This window comes from Columba livia, chromosome 11 (assembly GCF_036013475.1).
Source record: "Columba livia isolate bColLiv1 breed racing homer chromosome 11, bColLiv1.pat.W.v2, whole genome shotgun sequence".
Lineage (NCBI taxonomy): Eukaryota > Metazoa > Chordata > Aves > Columbiformes > Columbidae > Columba > Columba livia.
In genome coordinates this window covers 990,357-1,009,546 of record NC_088612.1, presented here as the reverse complement: position 1 = coordinate 1,009,546, position 19,190 = coordinate 990,357, and the positions used below count along the sequence as shown (strand labels likewise).

The 19,190-nt window shown below is 41.9% G+C and overlaps 1 protein-coding gene across 2 annotated transcripts in view; it reads right to left on the bottom strand.

Moving 5' to 3' along the window:
* Nucleotides 1–3,068: 3,068 nt before the first annotated feature.
* The window catches only part of MYO5C (myosin VC), a 34,750-nt gene continuing 18,628 nt past the window's right edge, over nt 3,069–19,190 (bottom strand). The window contains exons 22-41 of one of the 2 annotated variants that reach the window (XM_065076393.1): nt 19,014–19,178; nt 18,700–18,793; nt 18,074–18,137; nt 16,326–16,506; nt 15,666–15,759; nt 14,789–14,852; nt 14,622–14,702; nt 14,069–14,249; nt 12,656–12,749; nt 11,822–11,873; nt 11,454–11,619; nt 11,110–11,197; nt 10,320–10,415; nt 9,214–9,368; nt 8,072–8,161; nt 6,931–7,081; nt 6,225–6,507; nt 5,052–5,226; nt 4,471–4,551; nt 3,069–4,211 (exon numbers count right to left, since the gene is read on the bottom strand). In XM_065076393.1, the coding sequence (XP_064932465.1) occupies nt 4,059–4,211; nt 4,471–4,551; nt 5,052–5,226; nt 6,225–6,507; nt 6,931–7,081; nt 8,072–8,161; nt 9,214–9,368; nt 10,320–10,415; nt 11,110–11,197; nt 11,454–11,619; nt 11,822–11,873; nt 12,656–12,749; nt 14,069–14,249; nt 14,622–14,702; nt 14,789–14,852; nt 15,666–15,759; nt 16,326–16,506; nt 18,074–18,137; nt 18,700–18,793; nt 19,014–19,178 (2,508 nt within the window). In that variant the 3' untranslated portion in view covers nt 3,069–4,058. The remainder of the gene's footprint in view (nt 4,212–4,470; nt 4,552–5,051; nt 5,227–6,224; nt 6,508–6,930; nt 7,082–8,071; nt 8,162–9,213; nt 9,369–10,319; nt 10,416–11,109; nt 11,198–11,453; nt 11,620–11,821; nt 11,874–12,655; nt 12,750–14,068; nt 14,250–14,621; nt 14,703–14,788; nt 14,853–15,665; nt 15,760–16,325; nt 16,507–18,073; nt 18,138–18,699; nt 18,794–19,013; nt 19,179–19,190) is intronic. The other variant, XM_065076394.1, reaches the window with a different exon arrangement.

Below are 19,190 nucleotides of genomic sequence, written 5' to 3'. Positions count from 1 at the left end.
ACTATATGCAGGACACTCACATGCTCTGCAGATTACATTTTGATGAGGAAAAATACAAAGCAAAATATATATATTATTATAATGTGCACTGATTACACATTGTTACAACGTGCACTGTGCACATGGATTCACTACATGCAGGAAGTTACTCTTAGTTTTCACTTAATTATTGGCAGCAACCAGAAATGTATAACAACAGCTGGACTTGTGAGAAACTGATCAATACTCATTGTTTTTCCACTGCATTAAGAAACGGTCAATGTTTCACATTATTTATAAAGCTGAAAAGACAGCCTGGGGTTCAGTCAGCAGCTACAAAAACGTTGTGAACAATGTGCTGCTTGAGCAGAAATTGATGCTCCAAGCACAGCGAAAGCTGCGCCACAACGAACACACTTCTGTTCTCGAGCCAGGTGGCTCTGAGGATCAAAGCACTGCCACCAAGAGAGAACTACAGACTACTCGAGAGTCAGAGAAACAAACAAGAATAATACTGCAGTGCCGCTTTTCTCTGTGCATTTTTCATAGGGAAAATGGGACCTTTCACCCCTTCTAAAATGAAAGCTTTTGGCATTAGTTAGATATGTACATAAACACTTTATGGTTAACAATCAGAAGCAGCTATTGCAAGAGAGATTTAAATGGAGAAAAAAATTCAGTGAGCTATGCAGATTTTAGAACTTGTTTGGCTCGACATGATACAAAAACCAAACTTTATTCTCTGCACCTGCCTGCATTCTGCTGCTTATTCTGAACTATTTCAGCAGACTACTTGAAAAATGAGATGATAGACTCAGAAATGCTGCTGTTGCCTCCAGGAGGTGCACAACTTCACCCCAAAACACGCGGGTGGCATTCTGTCCTGAAAGGAACTGAAAGGAACTACGGCTGAAATTTGCATGGAGCTTTCAATTAGCTACAGACAATCACTGAGGTTTACATCCCATTTGATGAAAAGCAACATATATATCCTGAAGTTTTCAATGCATTCTTCTGCAAACAACGGGCCCCAGAGCACGAGCTGCCAGGAGCTGCTGCGCGCCAGCATTGCTCATGGCTTGGAACTGACGGCAGCACCAGAGCTCATGGCTGCTGGATCCTCAAATCTGGACTATATGCAGGAAGAAGATGGACTATCTACAGGAATAACCTGGACTATATGCAGGAATAACCTGGTATGCCCATGTTCTTAGAATTTGCGGTTCCCACTGAGAGCAACTCAGGTGACACCATCACCGGCCAACTCATCTTTAGGAGGAAAACTTTCGCTTCAGAAGAAGCGTAAAATGAAGGTATTACAGGGAAAATGCAGTCTTAGTTGAACAAAATATCATTACTAGATGCTTCAGACAATAAATACTTTGGGCGGATTTAATTTTTGATGAAGTGTGAGAATTTGCTGTAGGAACATAGAGGGTGAATTGTACCTGCTCTCAGTATTTTACTTCCGATGAGATTATGACACATTATAACATTTTGCTACAAGAGAAACCACCAAAACTTCTGAATAACCAAAAGGCAGTATTATACCCCAGATTGTTTGTGACAATGATGGATTCATGTACTATTTTATAAACTATTTAAGCCAAAAAGTTCTAAAAGTATTGCAACCTCTTGCACCGTAACCTGCAATTTTAAACTTAGTAGGTTTTTAAAGTTACAGCAGAAATCGAACAATGGTGGCCTGGTGAAACATTAAGAAATATGCCACTTACAGAGAAATTCTGTACAATTAAACTTGATGATAAATATCCAAAACTACCCACCTTTTCAAGCAGCAAGAACCTGGAGATTCTCACGACGACTAAATAAGCCGTGGGCAACAGCTAATGCGGAAAGGCGACCTTCCTCTTAAGTCTGCTTAAAGGGTATTTAAAGCTCAGCCTCTCCGGTTGTATCACCTCAGGCCAGTTACGTACTGACAATTATAGCTTAAAGGCTTTATTTTAACTACCCTCTTTCAGAATACAGAATAAAGAACATAAACTATTAGGTAAACTAGATCTTAGCTGCCTGTTCCATGTAGCAACAATTTTTGGGTGGTTTCCAAGGGTTAAGGTTTAAACATCTGGGGACGTGAGTAACAACTGATTTTTCCCACTATCGAGTTGACTCCACTGAAGTCAATGATATAATTCATCAGATGTTTGCATTTGACAATCAAGAGCATCCAAGACAAAAGAAGAAATCAAACAGATCTCAGCCCAGGAGACACTTGGGTACAAGTAACTTGTGCTCGTCTTGTTTTGTTAGATTATTATGGGAGCGCAGGACTGGAAGGCACCACCAGAGCTGCCCAGTCCTATTGCCAGGAGCGGCAGGAGCCTAAATACACCCAAAGACACCAAGACCATCTTGCCCGTCTCTTGGGGAGCCACTTCAGGGCTTTCCCAGGGCAGCAAAGGACCATCATTGCACATTCTCCCATTGAATGAAATAGCTTTCTCCTTTATTATCATGCTAGAAAAGTTACAAGTAATGCCTCTTCCATGTGTCTGCCTTCACTACAACTGCTCCTTATCTTTAGAAGAATTACAGATAACAAACAGAATTTTGTACCTATGCACGGGTTGAATGTCAGCAAAAGCAAGATGGGTGCCTGAGAGCATACAGCAGACACTGAGAATTTGGAACTTTCTTTTAAAAGTTATATTTTGTTTGCATGCACAGTGTTAACAACGTACTTCACACAAACCTTTCGCAGTAACCCGGCATCAAATTGCCAGAACAATTTTCCTTGATCAATAATCTTCTGACACTTCCATGCGATGCGGATGGGAGTGTGGACCGTGATTTTCCTCATGCCGTCCCAGGTGAAAAAGGCTCTATACAAATTACAGCAACACAACCTGCTTGCGTTAAGATATTTACAGAAATTCATGGAGCCAGTGAACTGTTCTGACATGGAGACATATGATGTTACAGCAAAGCAGCTGCACCATGAAATAAAGCCTTACAGTGCGATAGCAGACTGACAGCATCACCCACGTTCACGTACTTCCAAGTAACTTCTATCAGATAATCCCACACTGGAAAGATAACTATTGCATCACTCGAAGCACTACAAATTGATTTAAAAGTTACTTTATTTAGCAGATTAAGATACTAGTCTACCTACGTCTTTGATATTTTCTACAGTTCTTATTGCTATTGAACAAAACACAGAATTTTTCCTTCATATATTTTGAGTACATCTCTGTGGATACCACCACGAATATTCCGCTGTACACAGTAAACACCAAGAACACTAAATAGCAAGAATGATTCCTCTTTCATATTTACTGATTGTTCTGTGAAATTAAACAAGCAGTACCAACACTGTGTATTAAAAAAATAATCACATTAATTGTTCCTTCCCGTAATAGTTAAATTAACTACATTAATTAGAATCCCTTAAATATTTCAAAGCTTTAGTACCCGGTTTTAATAACTATGTCTAATAGGCTAGCTAGAAGTCTATCACTATTTACTGGTGACTCAGTAAGGACAGTCATCGCTGTGGTGAGGTGAGTGCTCTCTCACCAGTTGCTCTGATGGGAATCACTACTAACTAGTCACCGCTCGTGGTGAGGTGAATGCTCTCTCACCAGTTATTCTGATAGTAATCACTACTAACTAGTCACTGCTCGTTGTGTTCTGGCTCCAGGGAAGGCTGAGCAAAGCCAAAGGAGACCATGCTGCTCCTGAGGACCCTGCGATTGAAATGAAACAAATAAAGCTGACTTAAGCTCGGTTTATCAGTAAGAGCAGAGCAGAGCAGCTGCATTCACTCCTGCTCAGTGTCTGGACTGGAAGAGGGAAGCCAGCAAAAAAACAGAGGGAGAAAGAAGATGTGCACATGTGCACGCTCAGTGTGTGTTCTGAAACACACTGCACCAGAGGTGGACCAAAGGAAACGGGAGGAGGAATTCACAAGATGAAATTACTCCTACTTTTCCAGCCTTGACTCAAGAACAAGTTTTTAGTGGCTTGATTCACTGCAAGCTGCCGCACTATCCAGCCATGAAGGGCTCCCGTCCTCACGCCGTCTCTGAGGAAACACCAATGCATTGGTTTTATTAAATCCTTGTGAGGAAGCCAAGTTTGAAGCTGCTGGGGACTTGTATCGTTTCCAAGGCGTGTGGAGAGGGGGTGAAAGGAAACGTCACTTGAAAGAGATATTTGGTATCGAGCATCAGCTGTGGAGCATCCTCACGATTGCTCAGCATAGCCTGAAATTGTAACAGAAAAGGTAGGAAAATATTGTATTATGAATCAAAGAAAACCCAGTACGTTGTTTGCTTCCCATTGCAAATCTTGCTTTCACACCATGTTAAGGAGACTTGTTTTGATCAGTTCCAAACATTTAGAAGCAGAGCAACTTACTAATAATACCATATGAAGGTCAACTATAGCTATGTAGCATCAAAAATCTCCATGTATGGAGTATCCTGTAACTTGGATAGGAAAAATAAGAGTTGTGGCTCTTACCTGGACTTTACGAACAAATGATGGAGTCACTCTTTTCTCGAAATCGTCTATTGGAGTGTATGAGTTGAGGATCTTAACTATCTGTTCAAATTACAAAAGACTGATTTAGTATGTCACCAAAAAGTGAGAAGACAAAAAGAAGAAATCATTAATATGACGTATTTATTGACATTTAATGGAAGTTTCAGTAAAGAATTTTACAATGAAGAGAGAATTTTGAGTGGTCATCTAATGAGTTGTTACGTATATGATAATTGCTGCAACTTGTTTCCAGAGGCGTCAGCAGGATGGAGGAGATGTAGGAAAAGCTGAATTAAGGGAAACACAAGAAAAGCCTGTGACAAAGTGAAGAACACCCATTGTGGAATAAAAGCAAGGGACAGAAGGAAGCAGATAAGCATCCATCACAGCAGCAGTTAAAATGCTAACGATCAGGAATAAAGAGTTAAAAGCCCAGTTTAACAAGTGGTGATGTGGAATGCTGGTTTTGTCAAATGAAAGGCCAGCAGCTCCTTACAACAGATGATTTTAGGTAAGATTCTGCAGTGGATGCTGTCAGGAGAACACAGACGGTTCGTTACCTGCACGGTGGAAAGAGATGTGCAGTGCTCACAGATTTCCTTGGCATCATCGTCCGTGATCTTCTTGACCTGCAGGAGCCAGGCTGCCTGAGACAGCGGCTCCAGGGTCTCTTTGGCATTGCTGCTTTGAAGGTTCTTGTCCTTCAGCCATTCTTCCAAGTAGCTGATGTTACATCTGTGTTAAACCATCAACAGAAGTGTCAGGTTCCCGCAAGCAAGCAAGTTAACGTTAAAGACTTGGAAAGAAAGAGCGCTCCTCTTGTCACGGAATCATAGAACGGTTTGGGTTGGAAGGGACCTTCAAACGCCAGCTAGTCCAGCCCCCACAGCCTTCACATTCATACATTTTAAGTTAAAAACCATACCGGTAGAACGTAGAAATCAAAGAATAGCTTATTGATCCGTAAATTCAATCCTTTGTATATTTCAGTCATTTTTACTTTTTTATTTCTTAAAGCTTGGACAATAGAAAGCAAGTTATTAGTTTAGCTGCCATTTACAGAAAATTACTAACATATACCAGCATTGCCTATTACATTGGAGCATTATGTGTCTTTAAAATACTAATTTACAACTGACCATACACAGGGAATGAGAACAATCTTTGCAAATTACAAAGCAGGGCCAGGCTTAGAACTGATGATCTAAAGGTTAAGGCAGCTTTCTTCTAGTAATATGCCCAGATCGGTCAAGATGTTACTGATTTCTTCACCTCAGCCTGCAGACTGTCTAACGGAGAACAAATGAACCATGTCTTTTGCACAACAGTTAGGAGTGTGTTCTCTTAATGCCGGGTTTAAGCCCCAGAGGCTCAGTGCCTTTCCCATCACAGAGCATGCAAAGGGCGAGTCAGGTTTGCTGTGTGCCAGGGGCCCTGAACCTGCTTACTGCAGTAAGAGTGAGTTTAAAGTACTATTTAAAGTACTATTCGTGACATCGTGAGTGAACCGGCACAGAAAGAATCCGGAGCACGTCTGACTTGGAACTCCAGACTGTCATTTTCTCTGTCTTTTCCTCCATTGGTGTTTCCATGGAAAGAGCAATTGTAATACGTTATGCTGAAAAAACCCTGGTAGAGCAGCTACAGAACACCCAGTGACTTAAAGGACGTTACGTGAAAGCGTTAAAAGTTCGTTCTCAAGCGAGTGCTCGTGGAAGCTCCGCTGGCTTTACCTTATCTGCATTCCCTTTCTGCACGAGCACATGTCCTTGCGCAGGAAGAGGCTGTTGAGGGCGACAGCTCCGATCAGAAAGAAGAGCTGCCTCACCGCCTGCTTCAGCAGCTCGGGGTCCAGGCCGTTCTGGCACATGGTGCTGTAGAAGTAGCTGAGCTGCTGCAGGACAGAGGTCATGGTGTAGGTGTCCGTGTCGTCTATACTAGAAGAGCGTTTACGGAACCCTGTGGGTTTCAGGCCAGAAATGCCCTGAAGACTTTCGTATTCCAGCATGCCTGGCACTGAAAGACAATAGAAAACAACTGATGAGACAAACGCTCCTAAAGCTTCTTTTGGTTATAACTTAACTCTTAAACAAAGCCTGCTTTCAGGATATTTTAAAAGTGAAATTATACAAGAAAAATGAGATACTGACACAGGCTTCTGGAGCACACGAATTCTAAAAAGCCTTTTGTTTTGTAGAAATCGTTTGGTTTCAAATCGTTACCCCACACCAGAAGACGCCGTGAGGAAAACGTCTCTCCAAACCTTGCAGGGATGTACCATTCAGTGGGGTTTATATGCGCACAAACACACCTGCAGGTACGCGTATGTATAAACCAACAGGAGAAACAAGTCTGCTCCATCCTTTGCCTCCATGTGCATGCTTTATTCGTATACTTCACAAGCCACATTTCAGTCTGTTTGGGTTGCTGCTGCCTTACCGATCATGGGCTGAATGTTGTTCTCCATCACAAGAACGAACTGGTGGTAGATACGAATGGCCAAGTCGCTAAGAATTTGTCTGTATTCTGAGAGATCAAAATGCTTCAAGCAGTTCTTATTCTGACGCGGAGTGTTACACTTCATAAATTCCTATAAGTTGTAAACATAATTATTAGAAATCACGTAACATCATAATTAGGAATTGCTACTATAATGTAATGTATACATTGGAGTAACTCATTCCATCACTGGTGAACACAGACCCAGAAAGAGTCAAAGCTACAGCTAATTGGATGCTTCAGGTCTGGACTGAATCCTAACCTGTGCGAAGTCTCGAATGTTCGCTACAAATATAGATTAAAACTCTACATTCTAGATTCATCCCTTTCCTCCTGTTGTAACTAAATTATAAAAGGCTGTTACTAATTACGTTTAAATGTTGTCAGTTCTCCACTCTCTTTAGATGTTATCGAGATGACCACAAGAGGGAGAACTGCTGTTTAGACAGGAGTTATGTGATCCCAAGGCTTATGGTGCCTCTGCTTTCATCCTCAAGACTGTATTATTCTCATGTGCCTATGCAATTCCAGTTCAGTCTGCCTATGCTTATAAAATATAGTAAGAGTTTGCAATTTAAAAGAATTTAAAATAATGTTATATTTCAGGATATAACACAGCTTAAACTAGCAAGTGAAATAAGGGGTGGGGAAATGGTATTTTATTGTTTTGCTCCTTTCCTGAGGTTTTCTTTTGTAATCTCATATTGGTAGCAGTGGGTGTCTGAATTGCCACAATTATAAAATAGTAAAACTGTTTTATATATATATGTGTGTATGTAGGTACCTGGACAACTCAAGTCCAGCTCACATTAAACCCCTGTGGAAGAGTTCAAATAATTAGCAGCTTCCACTCATGGCTTTAATCTACTTTAGAACTTGAATGTTTCCTTGATTTCACTTGATCTGTTAGTTTTACACTGTCATGGTTTGTGTAAGACATACAGTACTACCACGGAGCAATATGAATGTCTATCTGCAAAGAATAGTGGTGAGCTGGTGAATTATTATTATAATAATTTTCAATTCCAATTAAATTCTGTCACAAGTAAAGTAACGGAATTATTGGTGAAATCATTCCTACCTCTTCCCCGCTGTACTGCTTCAAACAGTTAAGAAAATAGTACGTATTGGAAAGCCAAAAGGACAACATCTCGAAGTCTTCTGAATGTTCCTGAAATGTTAAGTAACGCACTCTCGTAACAGCATTGTCTCACGAAGATAAATTAGTAACTCAACTTCAGACCCTTACAGAATTGGTACAGTGCAGCCCACACGTTGCAGGAGCACACAGCATCTATAGCGCACCAGCTGAACGAATCATGCTGTGTTTTCAGGTTAATATACACAGACACCCCTCTTTTATCTGGTAAACACCGTTTAAGTCTCTGTATGTGATAGAATGGTTAAAAAAGTCTGAGCTAAAGAGTTCTGCACATTTCTGTGTGTTGCGGTGTGCCGGTGTGAACTGCCCCTGCCCGCACAAAGCCGAACTTCACGCAAACACAACTCTAACTATGTGCACCTATGCTTTATTTTTGCTAGCTAAGTAAGCACGAGCTTTTCTAACAGATAAATAAATATAAATGTGTTTGCCAACAAGCTGTAGGCATTCTCTATACAACATTCAACAGTCAATGCCTGCCTGTGCTGCAAAGCATGCCTGGTGGTTTACTGCATGGTAAATCCATAATAAAGCATCCACACAGCTGAATTGGTTATGTAGATGACACAATGGGCTACTAATTCTTATTTATAACATGATTTATAACGTGAGCCAGCAACATAACTTTAATCATTTGAGTACTAATGCTGCAGTACCAAATGACAGATCCAAAACCATTACACTAGTACAACAGCAATGTAAAAACCTCTTAAAATTCCGACATCTGCCTGCTGCCAAACATACGAACCTTCATTTCTGTCCTCCAACTTTTACCAGAGCTGCAAGAACAGGTGCCTAATGAGCTACTCATTGTCAAATGTAAAATACTTTAAACTATTTTGTCAACAAGCTCTTTAGATAAAGATGATTTCTGTTAATGCATTCTGTATTCAGCACAGTAGAACCATAACTGAAGGCTTTCCAGGCATACTACTACAATCTTTAAAAAGACTGTCACTAATGATTATTGTTCTATTATAGGAACAGTAGCAAGTGGTAGTGTGAGCATTCCCCAGGTATCTTAAATCAAAAAGTGCAGTACAGCCAAACATAATTCCTACCTTAACAACCTGTTTGATACCGTCAATAGTCACGTTCATGAAAGACTTGAGCATGTCAACGTCGTTCAGATAATCCGCGTACCTCACACACATGAACAGGATGTGAGCTGGAAGGCCAGGTATCATATTAACTACCACTCCACGCGGCTTTAGATCTGCGTGAAGGAGATTAATCAGGTTTATTGTATGAAAATCCGGTTATTTGGTGTATCATTCTGAAAAAGACGAGCATTATGGGGTTCATTTCTTCAGTGGCCAGTCACTTGATAACTGATTTGCTGACTAACTGCTTGTTTCTGCAAACTTCTGTAACAGCAGTGTTCATATAAGAGCATTAATTACGTTTTCCATGGTAATAGGAGATGACTATGGCCAGTTTTAGGGTCCAGCATGGGCTACGCCAGACAGGACAACTTCAGAAAGCAGTTTGCATTTATCTGCTCCCCGGAAGCCCCAAGTGTTGGCGTTGCTTGATGATACACCTTCTTCTCAAAGATACAAACGTTCACAAGGCTGAAGCAGGTGAGAAGACAGATGCTCTTTCCAAGCAGTAGTTTATAAGGGTACCAATGTACACGGGAAATGTGTGGAGTTTACTATTAATTGTAAGCTAACGCAAAAAGCTGGTTTGCATAAGAGCGATATTATGGAGTAACTCAGAGGAAGGACAAAACCCCTCTACAAGGGAGACATGAAAGCACAGTTCCCTTCGGCGAAGAGACAGACAGAAGCACAACCCATCACACATGGATTTAAGCCCGTGACTTACAGACTTAGTAGATGACCAGGGAGAAAGTAAATTCAAGTCCCTGGGGTGCTCTCGAGATTTATAGCTTTATCAGTGAATAAATAGTAAGAAAGATAATAGAGTCACTATTATGCGGAGTAAGACAAATTATTATAATGCAGATGAAGCACTTCTGTATTTGAAATGACTGGCAGTAGAGAAAGAGCAATGTGGAGCCTCCGAGTTTTGTTGGTGGGAAGAGAGCAGAAAAAAGGCAACTTGCAACTTAAGTGAAATACGGCGCCTTGTAATTTTTGTTGGTGTGTTCTACACCAAATATCGCTGACTCCTGCCAAAATGTGAAGTGTTGCTAAAATACCGAGGATCAGGTTTTGGATGATCCTTTCTTCATCCTCTCTTTTGTACTCCATCATTCCAATGTACTCTTTGTCCAGAGCTGGCACACGAGCCTCCGCTGTCAAACACAAAAGCACGGTTACCTGCAGGTAAGTGACTGAGCTCACGTTCACATTAGAACTAACGACTGGAGAAAAGCAGCTTTCTCTATAATGAACAGGGTATGGGCCCTGTTTACAATAACATTGTTAGCTTATGGTTCCAAGCATCATGAGTTAAATAACATTTATATTATTAATGTGACTAGTTTCACTGGATTCAGTGGAATTGCTCGCAGTAATAAGACAAATAAACAGCAACAATACAGCTCTACATTGGTCACCTGTGCCGTGTTTTGAAGTGTATCCTATACTGAGGAATTACCTGCAGTAAGAGCTTTGTACAAACTCATTGCAAATCAGGAAGCACCTGCCATTTGGAGTGTAATGGGAACAGCTACTCGTCTGAGGCAAAACTAACACTGCTGGCCCCGGGACACTCACGTGAGGGTGTGAATTGACTCCTGTTGACACAACATGATCCTCCCGGCTTAGTCTTTTATCATATAATCTAAGTCCATTATTTTGCTGGGACAAATTTACATGAAAGGGCTTTTACATAACTTCTGCTGATGGTTCCCTGGCGCTTTTCTCTGAGTGTTTAGAATTTCTAACCCTACCTTTTTTGGGTTTTTTTTTGAAATATACTTTCTTACAAACACACACTGAACATCCAAATCTATATTAAAAAAAAATCCCGTAATAATATCTTACTTTTTTCAATAGTCTTGGTAAGAGTTTTGATCTGGTCCTCCAATTTTTTTATTATTCTGTCTTTCATGTCCAGTTTTTCTTCAAGATCCTGTAATGAACAGTCAGTGAGTTGAGAACAAATACAATTAATAACATGTAGCAGTAGAAGACGTTTATTGCCAGAATTAAAGAGCACTGTGTTGTGCTTTTACGTGTATTTGGTGGAAGGAACATGAAACCTTCATACGTTTGTTCTCCCACAACAGACCGAGAAAGCATCCGGCCCACACCATGAGAACCCTGATTTCTTTCTTTTTATCCTGAGTTTCATGTACAGGTTCTTATTGACAATTGCACTTGCTCACCATGTTTTCCACAGTGAGCCGAGTCGTTTCTTGCTTTATCTTGTTTTTGACTTCATCCTGGATTTCATCTGCCATGAAACCATTGCTCAGCCCCTCAACTGCTTGGGTTGTGACTTTCAGCCTCTCGTTTCCTTTGATGTCTGCTTCATCCTGGACCTCATTTGTTCTGAGAATAGATAGATAGGAAGCTTTGTCTCTTGTTCTTCTCTTGTTAACGCATTCTTGTATCAAACTTGCCCATTACCTATCAACTGTACCCAGGGCTCAAAGACAAATCTCACATTGGATGTGGTGCTTTAAAGAGCTTAAGTGACTTATGGCAATTACATTTCTTACATTAAAAAGAAATATAATATATATATATTTACCGTTTTTGTGTTCTATTCCCTTCTAGCTCATAATGCAGTCGATTAGACATCTCTTTCATTTTTTTCAGTAATAATTAGCAACAAAACCCAAAACAAAAGAAAAACAACAAAAATCACATTTGCTTGCTGTTCTGTACTAGCAGTTAGTAAATATCTTCTTACACTCATAACTTATTTCATCTAACGAAACCGAATGACATGACAGATCACGTACCAAAGAAACACCGGAGCATGCTGCAGCACACGGTGACTCTAAGGGATGGGGAATCTAACGCTACCAACTTCTCGCAGTGGGCGGTAGAGCTACTTGTGAATATTAAATCAACGGTCCAGAGCGACGCTACAGTTGGAGCGACTCAGAAACCTCCGAAAAGTGGCCTTTCCTCAACACAGAACTTTCAAACAAACAGATTTAGCAAGAGCTTTCCCCTCTGTGTCTCATTCTGAATTCTCCAACACGCTCTAACGTCCCCCTCATAGTATGCCTTCAGTTTCCAAATATCTCCCCTTTTCATGATTGTTTCCACTGTGCGTACCCCATTACACATATCCTCAGCAGGACCCCATCAGATACACTTGCAGACACCCAAACCACAGAACTGAGTGGCCTAAAAAAAGGTTAAAAGAGGAAAAAAAATACACATATTTGCATATATTTTATTCCTTAATAACAGAGGTATAAACTACACAACACATTTTTTCATTGTGTGTCTTATATTCTACTAGCAAGAAAGTAATGAGGCAATAATATTGCTTCAGCTTTTAAAATTCAAATACAAGGAATTCATTATGTTCATCTTAAGTGTAAGACTATGGGCCACGCTGGTACTTTACCTTTCAGCTTTATGGTCTGCTCTTGAAGACGGTTTTCAAGGTCTAGTTTTTGATTTTCAAGCTCAGAAACTTGCTGTTTCAGGTCTGGGATCACCTTTTGGAGAAAAAGGAGAATCGTGCATGTCAGCGGCAGTTCCTACGACGCTGCAGAGCTGCAGCGGCCACAGGCAGAGCTGCGAGCGCCACGTGTGCGGCGGTTCCGGAGGCTCCTGCTGCCGTCACTCTGAGAACGAAACAGCCAACTAAACCTTCACACCTGCCCAGCACCACCGCTTCTCTGCTCTGGTTTACAGAGTAACAGCACACCGTTGCATTAGGTGGGTTTTACACAGGACTAGTACTTAGACTCTTAAGCCTTGTCTGCAGTTTATGAGGAGCTGGACCTGCTCAGCCGCCCTCTGGTGGGGACGGTCTCAGAACTGCACCATTCCGTGACCAACAGAAACCCCACACATCTGTTTTTTCACTCTCAAATCACAAAACTTGTCAATCCGAGAGAAAGAAACATCTTCATAGAATGATAGAACAGTTTGGGTTGGAAGGGACGTCCAAAGCTCATCTAGTCCAGCCCCCTGCGATGAGCAGGGACATTTCACCCGGCTCAGGTTGCTGATGTGGTCACTGCTTCCAAGCAGCTCCCGAGATAAAGAGGCTCATTTCTGTGCTCGGACCGGAGGGGAAGGGCGAGGTGACTCGGTTTAGAGCTGGAGACCCTCAGTGCAATGACAACCAGTGCCAGTTGCTGTGGGAAGACCCAGCGACCAAGCACCCCCAGAGCTGCTCACAGCCCTTGCCTGCCGCCCACGCCCCAGCAGAATGGGGAAGAGAATAGAAAGAGCAGAAACGAGAAAACATCTGGGTCCAGATAAAGCCAAATGCCCTCTTTCTTCTTCCTCTAGCACAGTTTGCCTAGGCGAGCCTGGCACTCTAAGGCTCAGCTCCTAAGGATGTGCTCCTGGCCGCCTCAGCCTGGCTGTGTCCACCCAGCTTCTTGCCCATGAGCTGGGGCAGAATAAGAAGAGAAAGCCTCAACACCCTGCAAGCCGCTCAGCAACAGCCAGAACATTGTTGTGCTATCACATTTCACTCACAGATCCAAAATGAAGCATCAGAGTGCTACGAACACAGCCACCTCCACCCCAGAGGGACCCAGCAGGGTTACAACGACCCACAGAAAGGTACAGTATCGCAAACCTGTTTTTCATCAAATCTGAAATACCAGAAGCGTTCCGGAAGAAAACTATATGGTCTGACCAAAACCAAAACCAAAACCAGTTCAGGTTTACGCCTGTCCAAACCCTGAGACTTCAAGGACGCGACCACAAGATCTCGAGGGCTTTGTGCCACATACATGTTGGGATTGTATTACTCCATAAGAAAAACATACTTTGCTTTACTCCAGCTCGGTCTTACCAGGTTTTCTGAAGTTAGCCTGCTGACTTCAAGCCGAATGCCATCATTTATGTCATTTTCCTCTCGAAATAATTTTTGCAGATGATTAATATCTTGGCTAAGATGTTCAACTTTGAAGTTCAAGCCTTCAATCTCCTTTTCATATATTTCTTTCTGAGACTGGAAATGACTTTCCAACACTCTGTTAAAAGAGGGAGAAGAGGATGGCAGATGTAGAACGGCCTCGAAGCAATGGGTCAGGTTCAACGCAAAGGGGAGGCAAAGCACCATGGTCAACACACAGACATCCCACTACATCCCCTGTGCATTAAGGGAGTTGGAAGTTATGCATGATATCAGAGAGAACACGTTTCCCTGACCGGCACATACACGCTTATCTCACTGACTTAGTAAAAGCTTGTTAAAGTGATTTTTAAGCTGCTCGGCGAGTCATATAACATAGTATTTGTTCATTTCTTGAACAGGTGCTCGGTTTTGCGCTGCCAAATTAGTCATTGATCTTTTCCTTTATTTTCTAAATCAAGTTATGAAAACACTGAATAACTGAACTAACCTTGTAGCTTTTTTCAAGCCCTCGTAAGCAAACCACAGCTCTCCATCCTCATTCAAGTGCTCCAAATCCTCCGCAGAGAGTCTGGAACACAAGGCACCACCATCAGCGTGCAGGCGAACCAAATGCATCACTTGAGCTTTTTAAAACAGATCTCAGAGCAAAATTACCTGCTCCTTACATCATCAAAATCGTAACTGTCAAGAAGCTGTTTTGTAACTTCCGACATCTTCTCTGGAAAACAGAAAGTTTATTACAGGAATCATTTTCTCCACACATTTCAAATTAAGTTTGATGATAAAATCAGACCAACAGCTTCCTAAATCTACACGGTTCTTTCCCGGCACTCAGTAAGCAGATCTGATTTACTACAAGAATGTGATGAGGGACTTGGTTGTGATTCTGCACGTTTAAGGTGCCCTGCATAGGAACAGCACCAATATTCTTTGTTTTCTAAACCCATAAACCTTTCTTTCTGTTCTGGATCTGGACAACTATGAGAGATGTATGGATCTATTTCTAGGCTCCCATAGCAAAGGCTGCAGACACAGGGCTGCTCCATGGCATTGTCAGCACAGAACAAAGGGCACAACTTATTAAGTACCTGTTCCCAAGAGAACCCAACTCAGCCAGTTATTTGAGTATATTTGACATCTATTGGACCTAAGGCTAAAGATGGGCTGGATGGAAGCTAGACAATGTATTGTTTTGGTATTCTTGGGTCTCTATAAGCTACTTGTTAAATTCTAAGTGAAGCTTAAATTATAAGTATTGATTTTTAAACATAAAGGAGACATGTTCAAATCAGCTTCTCCAAAGGGGCACCCCAGGTCTCAGTATTCAGTAATCACTTTGCAAAACTTATTTTTGCTGCTGTTTTTTGGTTTCGTTTCTTAACTTTGCGAGTAAAGGTCTGCACAGAATTGAATCCCTACGGGATGGGAGAGAGAACTGGTTTTTGTCAAAGCTGGCGTGGCCGCAAGCAGTTTAAACCGGCCTGGCTCACGCTGTACTTGGTGAGCTCTGAATGATCTGTACGCAGCTTACCCCTCAGCTCTCGCTTCTGTGCCTGGGCTTGCTTCTCGACATCCAGCTTCTGCGCCTGCAGCAGTTCAATCTCCTTTTGCAACTCGGGTATCTTCTGAACCAGAAAAATTGCGGATTGAGACAAGGAGTGAATGAGCATCAGTTAAATCACAAAGATAATCATCACGAAGAACAAGTTCATATGGTAAAAGGCTTAAAATGCTTTGGGTTTAAAGCATCTGGTCCTCAGGCGTGAGAGCAGAGCAGTGATGTAACGTAGTGAAACGTGTTCGTGTCGTGGAATTGACTCGAAGGAAAAATGTAACCTTACACAAAAGTGCTGTTTTCAGGTTCAATTTATAAACCACTGTCATGAAAAACCCCTGAGCAATTAGTGCTTTATTGGAAAACCAAAAAATTATACCCACATGTAAACATGTAAATATTCAAGCACAATTACTATCCAAACCATGCACTTCTTTCTGCAAGCAATAACTTCTATTATGTACTATATGAAAACAATGCAACATAGTGGTGTATCAAATACAGCTTACTAACTGCATCTTCTAAATGTGTAATGGAGATAACAAAATTAGTGGAGATAATCTATAAATGAAACATCCGCATTCTCCACTTGCCTTATTGGGCACAGCCTCCAAAAGGCACCGCGCCACACTTTACCTGGGCTTGTTCTGCAAGTTGTCCCACTTCCATTTTCAGGCCGTCCTGAACGGCCATTTCTTGCTGAATTTGATGTTGTAGCTGAGTTTTTTCCTCTTTCAGTATCTTAATTTCTCCCTGGAGCAATCCAATCTCCTTTTCATAGTCCTGCTGCTGATTTTGCAGTTTTTTCTCAAGCATCCTAAACAATGAAAAGGTGGTTTATTTATGTACATTCATAAGTGCAAGTCAGCTCTGATTTTAATTGGAAGGACAGGCTTAACTGAAGAAAAATTAGATGAACAATAATGATTTGAAAACGCTACCCTGCATCCTCAGAATCAGTCACAAAATGGATGATGAATGTCCCTGCATTTCCCTACCTCTGATTCAGATATTGGGACCGAATTTAAGAAAAAAAATGAGCTTTTTTCTCAGTGAAAGGCTGAATCTCTAACTCTTTTAGAGTTACCCTGCCCGAGCAGCTTTCTGCTCCGTGTATGGCCGCAGTCAGCCCTGGGGAAGGACATGGCAATAGAAACCCCGGCACTAACACCAGTCCTCTTGTATAGTCTACAGTTATTCACAGCTGAAACCCCACAAAGCTCCCAGCACCTTCAGTCTTCAGAGAACAGTGTTAGTCTGGCACCTAAGGTCCTCTGACTTACACTGGAATAGAGTCACTGGGAAACAAACACTTGCATGCTGCAAAGCAACAACCGTTGACTGCTGAATAGCAGGATTTTTAATACTGCAAATTAAATACCAATGGAGGGGAAAGAAAAAAAGAAAAGCTTTTCCTCTATATTTTTGAGCAAACGTCCTTTACAAACATGGCCTTCCCAGCGAGCTGAATCTTTCAATTGTCCTTCAACATTGACTCCATGGGAACTGTGGCCGGTAGGGCCACCAGCTGCTCCTCCTGCCCTGACCACACGCTGCGCTGCCTCCAAAGGAGCCGCTGTGAGCAGGGCTGCCTTAGAGAGACACATGGAAAGACAGGGAACTGCGAAAGCAAGAAGAATCTCGAGTCAACAGTGTAATTCCCCTCTGCTCTGCCCTGGGGAGACCACACCTGGAATATTGTGTCCAGTTGTGGCCCCTCAGTTCCAGCAGGACAGGGAACTGCTGGAGAGAGTCCAGCGCAGCCACCAAGATGCTGGAGGGAGTGGAGCATCTCCCGTGTGAGGAAAGGCTGAGGGAGCTGGGGCTCTGGAGCTGGACAAGAGGAGACTGAGGGGTGACTCATTCCTGGGGATCAATATGGAAAGGGGGAGTGTCAGGAGGATGGAGCCAGGCTCTTCTGGGTGACAACCAGTGACAGGACAAGGGGCAATGCGTTCAAACTGGAACACAGGAGGTTCCACTTAAATTTGAGAAGAAACTTGTTTGGGGTGAGGGTGGCAGAGCCTGGCCCAGGCTGCCCAGGGGGTTGTGGAGTCTCCTTCTCTGCAGACGTTCCAACCCGCCTGGACATGTTCCTGTGTAACCTCATCTGGGTGTTCCTGCTCCATGGGGGGATTGCACTGGATGAGCTTTCCAGGGCCCTTCCAACCCCTGACATCCTGGGATTCTATGTGACTGACCCACAAAGCAGCATTTGCTTCTCCTCAGCTGCACATGAAGTACTTAGTACCAGCATTAATGGCCAAGAACACTGACAGGTTCATAGGTGACAGGAGCATAATTCAGCTACAGCAGGAGAAAGAAATGCAAGGAAAGATAAGAAAAGAACGCTGTTCCAAAACAACAAAACGCAGATTCCATACATTCTCTGGTTTTCTTCCTTTTGTACGTCATTGAAGAGTTGCTTCGTGAGGTCATCCATTTTCTCTGTCAAAAAATATTTCAAAGACCTTCATGCAATTATGCACATTTATTACAGCAGTATGACCACAATGAGAAGTTTTGTTTTAATTAGCGATCCTTAACATATTTTAAGGCTGAAATTACTCTCTCAAGTGCCAGAAATTATCACAGTAAATTTTGTAAGTAATGCTCTAGAGTGAAAAGGTTCTGAAACACCACGTGTTATTCATCTATAGTATCCTTGATCTCACGTGCTGCCCGTGCCCTCTGAAATCAGTTTCATAAAAGCCATATACTAAAGGAACCAAGGATGAAGCGACACTTGGAAGGAACACACGTGGAAACAGGAGGAAAGCTTCTGCAACTGAAAGTACAAATTCAGTTTAATTATGAAACTAAAAGCATTTGCACTACACGTTCTAAGCAAGAGATGCTTAGGACCAACTTTTAATTTACTGTAAATTCAGCATTTATATTGCTTTTATTAGAACAAAAGTCATTCCCTTTTGCTAAAAACCCCTGACTACAACTTTCCCCCACAATAACTCCTTTATAGCCCCTTTACAACTCTTTTTAGTTACTGTACCTTTCATTTCCTCCGTTTTTTCTTGGAGCTTTATTTCTAAGGTCTCTTTCTGTTCTTGCAATTCTTTATTCTGATTCTCAAGTTTTAAGATTTTCTGTAGACACAAAAAGCACAATATACAAATTACAAAGGAGGAAGCAACGGGTCAGGGGTGGTCTCACATTTCAATGAGCACATGGGGAACCCCTTCCCTCCCACCACCCCCAAAAGGGAAGTCACTGAGCAACTCTTGGGTCTTGGATTTGGTAAATCTAGTAACTGAAAAACAATATTTAAGCTAAAAGAAAAGCCCCCAGATGGCAATTAAAATTTACCTGTTCACTGTCCTCTTTATATTTTTCCCCTTTCTCTTCATATGTTCTCCTTTGAGCAATTAACTTTTCGAGCTCTAATTCAAGCTTCTGAATCGTATCGATGTCGTTCATATGAGTTGAGGCCAGATTGGTCAATCGTTCCAGCAAACCGTGGTTTTCTCTGTTCTGCAATGAGCA